Source organism: Aotus nancymaae, unplaced genomic scaffold, assembly GCF_030222135.1.
Source record: "Aotus nancymaae isolate 86718 unplaced genomic scaffold, 86718_ANA_hifiasm-v0.15.2.pri h1tg000003l, whole genome shotgun sequence".
Lineage (NCBI taxonomy): Eukaryota > Metazoa > Chordata > Mammalia > Primates > Aotidae > Aotus > Aotus nancymaae.
In genome coordinates this window covers 20,436,841-20,451,905 of record NW_026988414.1, presented here as the reverse complement: position 1 = coordinate 20,451,905, position 15,065 = coordinate 20,436,841, and the positions used below count along the sequence as shown (strand labels likewise).

The 15,065-nt window shown below is 36.9% G+C and overlaps 1 protein-coding gene across 3 annotated transcripts in view; it reads right to left on the bottom strand.

The window, feature by feature from the left end:
• Window positions 1-15,065, bottom strand: part of ECPAS (Ecm29 proteasome adaptor and scaffold) — a 121,783-nt gene that overhangs the window by 71,932 nt on the left and 34,786 nt on the right. For all 3 annotated transcript variants that reach the window (XM_064378979.1, XM_021672147.2, XM_064378974.1), the window contains exons 2-6: window positions 14,626-14,756; window positions 8,146-8,262; window positions 6,059-6,177; window positions 4,428-4,577; window positions 1,038-1,206 (exon numbers count right to left, since the gene is read on the bottom strand). In XM_064378979.1, coding sequence (XP_064235049.1) covers window positions 1,038-1,206; window positions 4,428-4,577; window positions 6,059-6,177; window positions 8,146-8,262; window positions 14,626-14,756 — 686 coding nt within the window. The remainder of the gene's footprint in view (window positions 1-1,037; window positions 1,207-4,427; window positions 4,578-6,058; window positions 6,178-8,145; window positions 8,263-14,625; window positions 14,757-15,065) is intronic.

Genomic DNA, 15,065 nt, shown 5'->3' with positions numbered 1-15,065 from the left:
AACTAACAATTTCTATACCTCACTTGGTTGCTGTGAGGATTAAATGAGATATTATATTCAAAGTACCCAGTACAGTGCCTGTCACATAGATTGAACTCAAAAAAGAGTAGCTTCTGTTAACTCTTTACCTTTACTTACATAATAATTTAAGAAGGAAAAAAAGATCCATAAAACATGAAGAAGGAAATCAAATCAATTATACCCCTCACTGAATAAAACATTCTATAAATTTGTGAATGGCAAGAATACCCCGCTTGCCTCTTTTTCCCTCTACTGGGAACACTGTTTTAATCAATGGTCACTTACATTCCCAAAAAGAAAAGGATCAAATCATTTAGACTGCCATGGAGAAATAAAGGAAGGATTAGAAGACTAACCCATGTTGCTTGAATTCCAAAATTATTACATACTGATCTCATCTGTTCTTCCCTGAAGTGCCTGATGACACAGGCACAGTGAGGCACCTTCTCTGTAGAGCACCAGTCATTTTTAAAAGCTGCTCAGAGAACATCTGTGTCCTGTTTAAATCCAGAATAAAATTCTTAATGCCAATTTTTAAATTCCCAAGAAGTAATATAACAGGGAGTCATGCTTTTCCCCACACTGTCACCTGTGAAGTGTTGGGCTCCTCACTTTACATAAAATGTACAGCCCTAAAAAGTTGAATAATGTAAGAAAAACTGTATTTTAACTGCAACAAAAAAGCTAGATGATAATTAAACCTACAATTTAAAAACTAAAATGACAAAAGTTAAAAAATCGTAAAAAACAAGTTAAACATACTCAATTTATAAGTGAGTTATACTGAAAGTATGTAAACAATATTAGAAAAGCTAAACAGCATATCCCACTCCTCCCTGCCCCTAGGGCTCAATAAACAACTAGCATGAAGAGAACACATTACATCAACTGCTCCTTTCAAACATATTTCATTAGAGAGCCTGAATATACTATACTTATGTTATAAATGGTTCATGGACTTCACAGGGGCAAGTGTCCAGGATCAAGCACTATTATGAGCAAGCAGTATGTGATACCTGTTCCAATTGTTCAGGTGTCCATGGGTTATCACCAATAACTCGTTTAGCTGCATAAAAACTCATTCCTGGAGGTGGCTGTGGGATTCCAGAACTTCCTCCACTGTTTGAAGAAGAACCCTGTGCTGAAGATGAATTTTGGCGACTCTGGGATTCATTTAGCACATATCTGGAAAGGAAATAACACTTTAAACCTCTATAAAAACACAAGCATTTACATCTATATGTGTATATAAAACAATCAATCATATACTGTCCTCCTGTATTTTACTAGAAGAATAAACACTTGAAATTAAAATTTCATCGTAAAAAAAATTTTAAGGTATCTAGAAAAGGTTTCTAAATCTTCAGCAAATTAACCAGAAGAGCACATCACTTAACTTGGTTACAAATGAACTACAACCATTACTCAGTCTATAAATGATAGCTCTAAGAGCCACTCCAGAAGCACCACATTTTGAGTTTTTAGCTGCCAAATATGGAGAAAAGTTTGTTGACATAGGGGACTGGGAGGAGCCATTGTTGTATACCCAAAGCAGAGTATTTCTACAGCCATTCTCATTTCTACAAAGCTGTAATTCACCTTCAGCCCTCCCTGAAGTCTTTATCCCTACATTAGAAACCCCACTGAAACCTCCAAACGACATACCACATAACCACATAAAGTCCTCAAAATGAAAGAAATCAAAAGGGCCCAAAGAAAAGTTACACAAGAACTGACTTTTCCCATTATATGTTCAAAGCCCTTTGCACCACCTGGTTAAATTATCACCTCTATTTCATTTTAGCTTCTATGGAGGAGAAAGAAGATCTCCAAGAAATTCATTTTGATCCAATTAAACTGGTATTACTCACCTACAAAATGAAGTTTTTGATATAAATATTAATTCAAATCTCTTAAAACTAAAGGTCTATACTGATAACTTCCATTATCATATTGGATATTAAACTAAAATATCCACTATAATAAAAGTTCAAGAAAACACTTAGAACTTGATAGCATAAATTATTCCACATTACTTACATGTCTCATTCATTCAATTCCTAATCTATTTTTTTAAAACCTATTAAGGAATCGCTTTAATATTATTATATAAACGATGCAAGTAAGAAAAATGTGAGGAATCACCGGCTTGATTACATCATATTCCTAAGGTAAATCTGAATTTCAAGGCTTATTTATCAAAGCCATCATCACCTGTCATTCTGGCTGCCTCCTGATTTAACAAATATAAAAAGAAGTTTATTTCTAAGTTATAGCAAGACTGGTAGCATTAAGTAAATCAATCAATAAGTATGTACATCTTAACACTGTATAAAACATCCTAAGCCTGGGTGTGGTGGCTCAGGCCTATAATCCCACCACTTTGGGAGGCCGAGGTGAGAGGATTGCTTGAGCCCAGGAGTTTGAGACCAGCCTGGGCAACATGTTGACACCCTATCTCTACAAAAAATATAAAAGAAAATTAGCTGGGTATGGTGGCGTGCACCTGTAGTCCCAGCTACTCAGGAGGCTGAGGTGACAGGATTGCTTGAACCCAGGAGATCAAGGCTGCAGTGAGTTGCCACTGCACACCAGCCTGGGCGACAGAGTGAGGCCCTGTCTCAAACAAACAAACAAACAAACAAACATCAACTTAAACACAAGACAGAGGAATATAAGGAGATGTAAGATGGAGTCTCTGCCATCTGGAGTAAGCTGAGACAGTAACAATGTAACACATGTAATAGCATCTGCCATTTTATCAGAGACAAAGAAACTGCTGAGAAATAAGAAGTGATATAACAGGTGGTGAGACTGAACATGGAGCGACTGAAGGCCCAGAAAACTGGGCTACCAAACAAGAGGGGCAGGAGGAGAACAAACTGGTTCATCACACCACATGAACTCTCTTGTCTCTGGATTGAGAGACAAATGATATGGAGCCCTATATGCCAAGCTTATCATGTACACATATTTTTGTGATCAGGAAAGAAACAAGATGAAAACAGCATTTTGGAAAAATTTCTCTAGCAGCAGGACAAAATAAGTAGACTAGAAGTAGATAGCAATCAGGGCTCCATGTTAGAGACCAAAGCTACACGAAACAACTCTTGACTACAAGGGGCTCACCATCTACTACGGGAGATGGAAATATCTACAACGCCAGCAGAAACATACAGTGCCCATACAGGCGGGTATTTCGTGTTATTATGACACAGAAATTAGTGCAATTATATCTTCCTGGGGCAAGAAATTTGTCAGAGACAAACAGAGTTGACATTTAAGCCAGTTTGGGATCCTTTTCTTTTTCCTTTCCTTTTTGTTTTTGAGACAGGGTCTTGTTCTGTCACCAGGCTGGAGTGCAATGGCATGAATCACAGCTCACTACAGCCTCAACCTCCCAGACTCAATTAATACTCTAGCCTCAGCCTCCCAAGTAGCTGGGACTGTAGGTGCATGCCATGGGGTCTGGCTAATTTTTGTATTTTTTGTAGAAACAGGGTTTTTTCATTTTGCCCAGGCTGTTCTCAAACTTCTGGGTTCAAGGGATCTGTCTGCCTTGGCCTCTCAAAATGCTAAGATTACAGATGTGAGCCACTGTAAATGGCTGGGATGCTTTTTTTCAACATGTCTTTTTGCTTGCTTGTTTTCTTTTTTAAAGAAGCATTCGAGGCAGAGAGAAAAGCATTCTCTTAAGAAATAAAAGGCAAGGACACATAAGAGTGCATGAAATGCATGAGTGTATTAATGACTGGATATGAGAAACCAAGGTGTTGCCTGGATCTGTGTTTTGAAAAACGAGAAAAGCATAGAGAAGATGTGTAAAGAGATTTGAAGAAGTGGAGCCACTGGGAAGAAATTATGACAAGACTTGAAAAGAGGCAAAACTAGACAATAGCAGTGGGAAGGGTTCTAGACACAGCAAGGAGAAGGAAGGAGGCATTATGAAACTGATATTGTAGCAACAAAAAAGAGAAAAGCTCGAGACAATTGATCATTATATGGCTAGGTGGCAAGGAAAATCATCACAGCACTGATAGTAACTTCAAAAGAGAAACTTTCTTTTGAAAGACAGTCTCACTCTGTCACCCAGGCTGGTCTGAAACTCCTAGCCCCAAGTGATCCTCCCACCTCAGCCTAAGAGGAACTATTTTTATGGGGATAGATTGATTTCATCTTGGGCAGGTAGAGTCTAAAATTACAACAGCAACTCAGCATCAGTAAGTCCGATAAGCAGTGAAGCTGAAGTTTAAAAGAGGTTTAGAAGAAAAAATCTTTGTAAATGTAAATGGATGTTGAGATGCATTTATTTACTAGTGAGACCGGAATCATTTAAAATAGTACTTAACTCCACACAGTAAAAGCAGTCAAGAACAAGGTTGCTTTGTTTTTATTTTGTAACTCACCCATAAGGCATCAGAAGGACATCTAGCATGAAGTCCAAAAGCAGCTGCACAGTCTTTGGTTTCTCAGCAAGATTAAACGGAGAAGCTGATTTTGATGATTCAACAGGGTATTTCATGTGAAAAAGGGTTGGTATTAAAAGATGCATTAAGCTGAAAAAACAATTACATTTATTGCAGCTACTTAAAAATGAGATTTTTATACATGCAAAAAACAGACAAAAATCACATAACAAGAACTGGCAGTTGTAAGCAAGAGACACTGATTTTCAACACCACTAATTTACAAATTAGTCCTAATCTAGGGACTGGCCTAGATTTCTTTCTTATTGAAAGCTCAGTATATTGAGTGATGATTAGCATTTAGCCAATCTGGCTCATCACTAAAATTATATGAAAAAAATACAAAAAATGGGTTCAATGTTAATATCTGAAGTTTCTACAAGAGATTTTATATTACATCTTAAGTAAAGTTCAACTTATAACTTGTCTTTTCAAAAAACATTATTTTTGGCCGGGTGCAATGGCTCACATCTATAATCCCAGCATTTTGGGAGGCCAAGGTGCTGGGATTACAAGCGTGAGTCACTGCACCTGACCAAGATGGGTAGATGATTTGATGTCAGGAGTTCGAGACCAGCCTGGCCAACATGGTGAAACCCCTGTCTCTACTAAAAATACAAAAAGTTAGCAGGGCATGGTGGCAGGCGCCTGTAATTCCAGCTACTCAGGAGGCTGAGGCAAGAGAATCGCTTCAACTCAGAAGGCGGAGGTTGCAGTGCGCCAAGATTGTGCCACTATACTCCAGCCTGGGCAACAGAGTGAGACTCTGTCTCAAAAAAAAAAATTATTTCCCACAACTAAAGTTATTCTAAATTTTAAAAACTAAAAAATCAACCATATTAATATTTTAATACAGCATTAACATTTCTGTTACATTAATTTAAGTAACAGGCTTCAGTAATTCCTTTCACTAACACCTTTTGATACTCTTAAAACATATGAAAACAATTTCAAACCATGCTTATAATGTCTATTAATTTTACTTGTAAACTTCTGTATTACCGTATTTCTTTAAAAATAAATATGCTCTAAAAGGTGAACTGAAAACATGATTTAACTCCATCTTTCCTCTACACTTCTGCACTCTTCATCATGATTCTCACTATGACAAGGTTACAAGACAAAACTTTTGGCTAAGCCTAGAAACAAGTGATGTTATCTAAAAACCTTTCCACCTCTCCAGTTCCCACATTAATACAAACAAGCGCTCTGTTCCTTAAGAAAACCACTCTGAAACTTTATATCTTCCAAGATAGAAATGTTTTGATGCAAATTATTTTTAACTGTAATTTTTGCAATCACGTAAAATTAACTGCTTCAAGATAACTAGGCAAAAAAGTGGATAGACTTAGATAAATGTTGTTAGTTCTGCACATTTTTCAATGTTCACATCAAGAAATTTTATGATAGTATTAATAAAACAATAACTTTGAGGTACCACAGAAAACTCTTGTCAGTTAAAGCAGTTCAAGACCTCCCATTTGCCCAAGTAAAACCAAATGTGTGAACTAACATTTGAAAGGCAGTTGTTGACTCCTGCAGGAGGGAAATTAGAATTGAGGAAACCATACCTATCCTGCTGTGGCTGAGGCTTCCCTTCCATGGCAGTAAGAAGCGTAGGGGCCAGTTCACATTGTTTTTCCACTGGTAGGCGAGGATAGCCCATTTTAACATAAATTATAGTAAAATTCTAATGCAATAAGAGAAAAGCAAGTCAGCATGAAGGAAATACTCTGTGATTTCAATGAAAATTGATAACTTAGAGAGTTATGGTTACAACAAACACATGGTAAACATGAATCATCCTCCCTCCACATGTTTATTACAACTTTACCAACTACTGTATCTCAGAGAAAGAATTCCAGTCCAATTTATTCCAAACACTTGCTTTAACGCAGGCCTCATGTGAGGAAGCATGGCCTAATCTAAAACATTCATATATGCAATTTCTTATCATGGAGAATTAAAAAAATAATCATTCAATCTAATTATACCTACACACTACACATTACATCAGATCTCCCAGTTTGTTGCATTAATCCTTACAAGCTAGGAGGAGATGAGGTGTTGACAAATGCTAGGCTGCCATTTCCCAACTGGTCAAATGACTAAAACAACCTTAGTATACTGAGGCACTCTGTGGTTCCTCACTCTAGTAACTCACCAATGCATGATGAACCAAAGGAAATTGAGTGCTTTGTGTTTGTGCAAGGTTGAGCATCACAAGTCTGAAAATCCTAAATTTGAAATGCTACAAAATCTGAAGCTTTATGAGTGCCAACAAGACCCATAAAGGAAATGCTCATTAGGGTATCTCAGATTTTGGATTTGGGATGCTAAATCAGGTCAAATTTTCCAAAATCCAAAAACACTTACGGTCCCAAGCATTTCAGATAAGGGATACTCAACCTGTATCACTATAATCTGTGTGAATACTGGATTTTAAGCAAACCCATAAATACAATCTGGATTTACATATAAGATTAAGATTTGCTTTTCTGAATAATTCTTTTGTTGTTGTTGTTTCCCCACTCGAGACAGAGTCTCGCTCTGTCACCCAGGCTGCAGTATGGTGGTGCAATCTCGGCTCACTGCAACCTCCACCTCCCTGGTTCAAGTGATTCTCCTGCCTCAGCCTCCTGAGTAGCTGGGACTACAGGCATGCGCTACCATGCCTGGTTAGTTTTTGTATTTTTAGCAGAGACGAGGTTTCACTATGTTAGCCAGGCTGGTCTTGAACTCCCAACCTTGTGATCCACCCGCCTCGTGATCCACCTGCCTCGGCTTCCCAAAGTGCTGAGATTACAGGCATGAGCCACCGTGCCTGGCCTCTGATGAATTCTTTACTAAAGTAAATGGGCTTCATAAGATGATTTCTTTAAATAAATTCTATTTGACATTTTTATTGGCACACAGTGTTCCTATTTGCTTAAAGAAAGCAACATGCGAAATTGAGCCAAATAGCCAGAACAGGAACAGACAAAATGATGTCTGGACCAATAGGTAGCTCCAAAAGTTTTGTGACTCCAGATGTTAGATAAGATTCAATCGATTCTGTCTGAATGCTGGGAACTACAAGGACCAGGAAAAAAACATCACCTGCCATCACACAGGATCAACATTTTTTACATTTAATTTTCACGAAGACAACAATTTAAAAGGAACGTTTCTTACCAGCCTCAGATTGACTCCACTTTAAAAAAAGGATACCTTCTGAATATACACATCAAAAACACAGAAGATTTTTTAAACTCACTTTCTTGTATCTTCTTGCCATTTTACTCGCTTTTTTTCTTCCATTATGCTTTATTCGTGCCTAAGCTGCATAACCCTTCTCTCTATTCAGACCCATCTCACATAGTCTCTTACCAAAAATCAAATCATTCTTTTATATAACATACCTGACAAGTCATTTCACCAACATTCCTTAGCCCAATGTAAACAGCCATTCACTACTCTTTTCCTATCATTTCCTTTAACGCAGCATTTCCTCTGGATTGGTACTCAGTGGAAAAACAGTGTGTAATTTAAAGAAAAATATCTCCTCATGTTTCATCTATGGTGAAATTCTAAGCTTGCCGATATGTTGATGACATCTGATAAATGTTATGAAAGAAAACTTGCTATAAGTCAGAAAATATTCCAATACGATACTCACTGTGACAAAGGAAACTGCAGCAGGGTCCTGGTACTGAACCAACAGTGTCTCTACTGGAAGCTGTATTTTGGGGCGGCTTTTTATACGTTTATTGAGATGGACCAGCAGTTCCATTACCTAAAATACAAAGAGATGGGAACTGAAGTTACTGATCATATCTTAAAAACCACTCATCTTAAAATTCATTTATCAGATGTCATCTATGTTAGTGAATAGTAGCTACTTTGTTCTTTTAAAGGGTGCAAATTCCATATCCCAGAAAGGGAATATATACTACATGAGTCTTGTTCAAAAATTCTGTCTCCCAAAAATCTATGCACTCATGAATTTACCTTTTTTTTTTTCTCCCCAAGACAGAGTCTCGCTCTGTTGCCCAGGCTGGAGTGCAGTGGCATGATCTCAGCTCATTGCAACCTCCACCTTCTGAGTTCAAGCAATTCCCCTGCCTCAGCCTCCCAAGTAGCTGGGATTACAGGTGTGAGCCCCCGTGCCCGGCCAAGTGAATTTATTTTTACAATGTCCTTTAGTTAAACAAAGTTGAGGTCCAACTTGGGCCTAGACTGAAGCATAGTCCCCCAAGATGAACAGATTATTGCAACACACCATGAATACTATGAAAAAAGAGAAACACAAGATACAGTGGGTTTCCAGAAAAGAAAGTATCTGCCACATCAAGAAGGACTTCAAAGAAGAAGTGACAGGAACACTGAGTCCTGAAGATTGAAAGAATTCCAACCAAAGTATCAGTTATAAGAAGATTTAGGGCACAATGCATTTGACAGAAGCCCATAATGATAAGAGTTCATAAAAGCAGGGTCTGGATTACAAACAGATTCTGGCAAAAATTGAAGCATTTCTATTGTATTCTGAAGATCATCCGATACTGTCAAATAATTTGTAAGAAACAAGCTTCCTCTCCGTTAAGTGGGAAAAGAGAGCAAAAATAGGAATTGACAAGTCAACAGTTTGCATGGGTACAAAGGGATGTAGAGAGGCTCATGTCAAGCGGCCTCAATCATACTACAATCAAAAGATTGTCTGCCAACAGAGAAGAAATTGAGCATTGAGAAATAGGAATTTTAGCAGGTCTCACCTAAGAAAGACTCAACAGTTTAAGATAATTATTCTGCAGGGCCACGTTTACACTATTCTCCCTTATTTCTGAAATTTGTGCTCTAGCCTCAAAGTATACACAAGGAAAGCTGGAGGGATGTTTGACAGTGACAGCAAAAATTCCAAGAGATCTAGAGCAATAATGAAACAGGTGAATTACATTTAAAAATCAAAACAAATCTATAATCGATGTTTGTTAAATGAATGATAAAACAGTAATAATAAAATAGCTAACATTTATCACGCAGTTCCTATGCACTCTGCCCCCAGGCACTCTTTATCTAATATGATTCTCATGACAACCAGTGAGGTGGTGTCATTCCCATTTTATAGATGAGGAAGCAGAAGCCTCAAGTAAAGTAACTTGTCCCAAGATACTAGGTCAGCAAGTGACAAAAGTCAAGATATGATGCCAGAGCCCATTTTTTTTAACCTTTTCAAACACTGATATTTGAACTCACATCAGCAAAAGTGTCAGTGAGACATGATACCTTCCAAGAAGCCAGAAATTTGCATTGTCATCCATATTCATCTGAACTTCCTACCTGTCCTGGATCTGTGATACCATTAGGCAACAAGAGAAAAGAATCAGGAGGAACTAGTCTAAAAGAAAGAGTCCTCTTCTAACATTCTAAGCTAGGCTGATTCCTAGAGGGACTCTATAGCAAATTATTATCGATGGTGATAGAGAATCCTGCCCACAATTACATGCTTTTTTACATAATAAACTTATTTTGATTTTTTTTTTTTTTGAGACAGGGTCTCACTCTGCCACCCAGGCTGGAGTTCAGTGGCATTATCATAACTAACTGCAGCCCTGAACTCCTAGTCTCAAGCAATCTTCCTGTCTCAGCCTCTGCAGTAGCTGGGACTATAAGCACATGCTACCATGCATGGCTTTTTTCTTTTTCTTTTTTTTGGGGGGATCTCGCTATGTTGCCTAGGCTCGTCTCAAATGATCTTCCCAGCCTCCCAGAGTGCTGGAATTACAGGCGTGAGCCACTGTACTTGGCCTATTTTGAATTTTAAATGGATTACTTAATTTTCTACTAGTAGTATCATGTTAAATATTGATGAATTTTCTAAATATGGTTATATCTTGTCTGGAATCATCTATAAACCAACAAAAATTTAAAAATCACTCGTGGAATTCAAATAACATTTCAAAGGCTATTGTAAAGATTAAATGAAAAGATAAGTCAAAGAGTTGAGCACAATGCTTAAAATAAAACAGGTTATTTTAGCTGTTTGATTCCATTTCCCTTCCTCCAAAAGTTTTCAACTTAACCAATTTGACATGCACAAATAAAAATACTATTTTATTAGTTAAAATTTAATATATTAAGTTCAAAATGATTACATTTATCCTTATTACCTTATTCTGTTTTATTGCTTTTTAAAGTTATAATAAATACATTTATGGTTGCGGGCAGTGGCTCATACCTGTAATCCCAGCACTTTGGGAAGCCGAGGCAGGTGGATCACCTGAGGTCAAGAGTTCAAGACCAGTCTGACCAACATGGTGAAACTCCATCTCTACAAAAAATACAAAAATTAGCTGGGCATGGTCGTGGGCGCCTGTAATCCCAGCTAACTTGGGAGGCTGAGGCAGGAGAATTGCTTGAACCCGGGAGGTCGAGGTTGCAGTGAGCTAAGATCGACCACCGCACTCTAGCCTGGCAACAAGAGTGAAATGCTGTCTCAAAAAAGAAAGAAAGAAAGATACATTTATTGTAATAAATCAAGTGGCAAGTCTTAAGCAAGACTTTTCCCTTGTCCTTTCACAGCCCCTTGAAGACACCAGTGTTGATAGTTAGATAACAAGAAAGTGAGAGAGAAAGAAAGAGAAGGAAACAAAGGAAGAAAGGGAGACGACGAATAGATCAAGTGATAAAATAGGTTAATAATCATGTATATTTCAAAATAGCTAGAAGATCTAAAATATTCCCAACCCAAAGGAACAATAAATGAGGTGAGGAGTATCCTAAATACTGATTTAATATTACATATTACATACGCTTATCAAAATATCACATGTGCCCCATAAATACATAATTATGTATCAATAAAAATTCTTAAAAATTTTTAAATAGGTTAATAACCACAATAACTAATGTAAATGTCCTCAACTCAAACTTCAAAAATATGTGACATTTCCATTGTACTAAGAGATACAGCCAAAGTAAATAAGGTTAAAATTATAGGCTGGGGCAAAGATTTATCAGACGGACAGAAGGAAAACAATGGTTAACAATACTAATTTCAGATAAAATAGGTTTTGAAGAAAAAACCATAAATGGAATTCAAAAGATAAAAAATATACATAAAATACTATAATTATTAATAAAGACAAGATGTTAAACTTGTACATCAAAATGCACCAAGTCAACATTAAAAAAACTTAAAGAAATACAGAAAAACTGCAACAACAGTAGGACATTACTCTTCAATACTACCAACTCATAATAGGTCTGAAAGACAGGTTCAAGACATAAATGCATAATGTTACTAATGAATGGCCTTAGCACATGCTGAGCTCCATATTCCACAAGCAGGAAGTATTCTTTCTACCTTCTGAAAGCTTTTTCTTATAAACATTAGAATACACTTTGACGGACTGTAACATTTGCACACTATGGTTCTCTGACCAGAATGCAATAAAACCAGGAAAATTTTATATCAAATATTTTGAAACTAAAATCAACACTCTTATAAATTAATAAGTCAAAAATCAAACTGCACATCAATATAACTAGTTAAATAACTAAAATAATCATCAAAGAGAAATTCATAAGCTGAGGTTATTTTTGGTTCTTTTAAAAAAAATTATAATTAAACAATAAAGCATTTAACTTGACAGCCAACATTACACTTTGAAGCTCAAAAGCCCTGGGTTCAAATCCTGGCCCAACCATTTGTTATCTGACCTTAAACAACTTCATTAATCATTCCAAGCCTCAGCTTCATCTGTAAAATAGGGATAATGCCTACCTCACATAACCTCATGAGGATGTAAGTCCTTAGCACTTTTCTTGATACATAAGAACAATTGCCAGGTCATTATATAAATTAAAACTTTACACAAGAAAAACATATCCAAAAAAGGAAATAATTTGAATAAAAATTGAAAAAAATAAAGTTAAAGAGGGAAAATTAATCTAAAAGCTAGGTTTCTTTTTAAAATGGCCATTAAAAGGTTAAAACTTTGGTAGTAATAATAAAATAAGAAACAAGAATAGAATTTCCCATTTGAAATAATGGGACTATTAAGACTATATTAAGAATAATAGTATAAAGTTATGTGAGATAGATATGCTCATCTGCTTCAGTAAACATTTAAAATCTATATGTATTCCATAAAATCATGTTGTAAACCTCAAACATACATAATAAAATTTATTTTTTAAAAAAAGAATAATAGTATGATAGAAGTGAATGATACACAACTGAACATTAAAGTAGATGGACAGAGATGAATGACTTTCTATTAAAAGATAAAATACAAAGAAACAAAAAAAATTCTAAGATGTAAATGAGTTAAAAGCTACTGACAATACTCAGCCTGGACTAATGCAAAAGTTCCCTGTTTGTTCTCCAGGTCTCCACTCTTGGTCTCTACTCCGAGTGCTTCTTTGGAGTAGTGATGGTGGCAATACCAGCACTACCCTTTCAAATCAGTGCCCCTGGAATACTTCTTTCCTCCTATCAGGCTTCCTCTCATGCACTGGGGACATCACTGTGGTCTTCTCCAATTTCCTAAAGGCATCACACTCTGTCCCAGCTCATAACACCTGCACAGGGCCTCTCTATCCTTAATGGTCTCCCCATCTCTCCACCTGGCTACTTCCTGCACAACACAGAGGCCTCTCTTACACCCCACACTTAGTCTAAATTATGTCCCAAATATATTCTTTCATAAAATCTTTTCCTTTTCCATTTTGGCATGTATCACAAATTATAACTATGTACTACTTGCCTGACTGTTTTATACTGACTTCCCCCAACTAGGTGTTGTCATCATTCATCACCATATCCCCAAGACCTGGCATATAGAAGGCCCTCAGTAAATATTCGCTAAATGAATAAAGAAACTGATAAAGCTAGGTAAGTAAACAGAAATCAACTCATGAAGGGCCTTTTAGACCTTGCTATCCTAAGGGTAACAGAAGGCCACAGAAGAGTTTTAAATAGAAGAGTGACATAATCAAATGCACGTCTATCTCAGCAAAGGATTAACAGTAGACATGTCAAATACATGACAAGAATGCCCATTCCCTCCTATAAAGAGACACAAACATAAAAGACATTCTTAAAGATACTCTTTCTGCATTGAACCCAAATCAGACCTTGGAATCCTTCTCAGGGCAGACCTCCAGGAAGTCACTGCCAATTACAGTGGCCCAAGGAATAAAACCTGACCATAGCTCAAAGACTGGATGATCTACTATAAATATACTGGAAGACTAACGAACTATTCTACAAATCAAAAGGAAAATGTTCCATGTAGAACAGTTAGGTTAAAAAATGAAAATACTGGCCAGGCAAGTGGCTCATGCCTGTAATCCCAGCACTTTGGGAGGCTGAAACAGGCAGATTGCTTGAGCCCAGGAGTTTGAGACTAGCCTGGGCAACAAAGTGAAACCCCATCTCTACAAAAAATTTAAACATTAGCTGGGCACGGTGGTCTGCACTTGTAGTGTCATCTACTTGGGAGGCTGAGGTAGGAAGATGGCCAAAGCCCAGAAGATTGAGGTTGTTGTAAGCTGTGATTGTGTCACTGCACTCCAGCCTAGGCAACAGAGTGAGACCCTAGCTCGAATGAAAAAAGAGAAGAGAGGAGAGAAGGGGGTGGGGAAGAGGAGGGGGAAAGGAGGAGGAGGGGGGGAGGAGATGATGATGATGATGATACTGATGTGACAGTTATCCAACTTTTGTAAGAGTACTTTGCAGAATCCTAAAACAGGAGCTATACAATATTTTGCTCAAATATTTTTTATTTTGCTTACTTTTAGTTAAGGTTATATTCATTGTCAACCAATAACTAAAGAATATTTTTGCCCCATTACCACTTGACTTGCATATTGGAATCAAGGGCATGTATTTCAGATCATGTCTCCATACATTCCAGGATAATTATCTCAACTATACTATCTGGCAATGATGCCAAGTATATAGTTGGTACTAAAGGCAGCTGTGCAAAGCATACAAAAGCTACTTTTAAAACATAAAAGCTGGTTCTAGACTTACTCACCATTTTGAAAGGCCATAATTAAGATCACAAACCTAGATTTCAATAACAGGAACAGAAAACTCACTTGAAAAATGTATATTCATTTATTCATCATTAAATTCTCCCAGCACGCTTACCTTTTTACGTACTCCTTCTTGGGTGCTAGACAGTTTGAGCAAAACAGGAGGAAGGAATTTAGATATAATATTCTGTAATTGTTCATCTGTTTCAGCATGGCCAAGTCGTAAAAAGACCCGTTCAAGCTGATCTATAATACAAAAAGAAAAAAAAAGAGACAACTTAGCAAACCAAACACAACCAAGACCAATTATTTTTATAGCTTTTTCCTTTCTTCTGTACTGCAATCCTTCAGTCAGAACTTTAACCATAGCTAGCCCTGTACAGATGACTTTGACACAGCTACAAAACACCACCAGAAAGGTTAATTGTACTATCCTGATCTACCCTTTAGAATGGAGGAAAACAAAACCAAGAATAACAGAATTTTCTCCCACATGCAATGTTATTCAGTTTTTCTAAAGGAACTGGATACTGGAAAGGATACAGGATTTCTGAA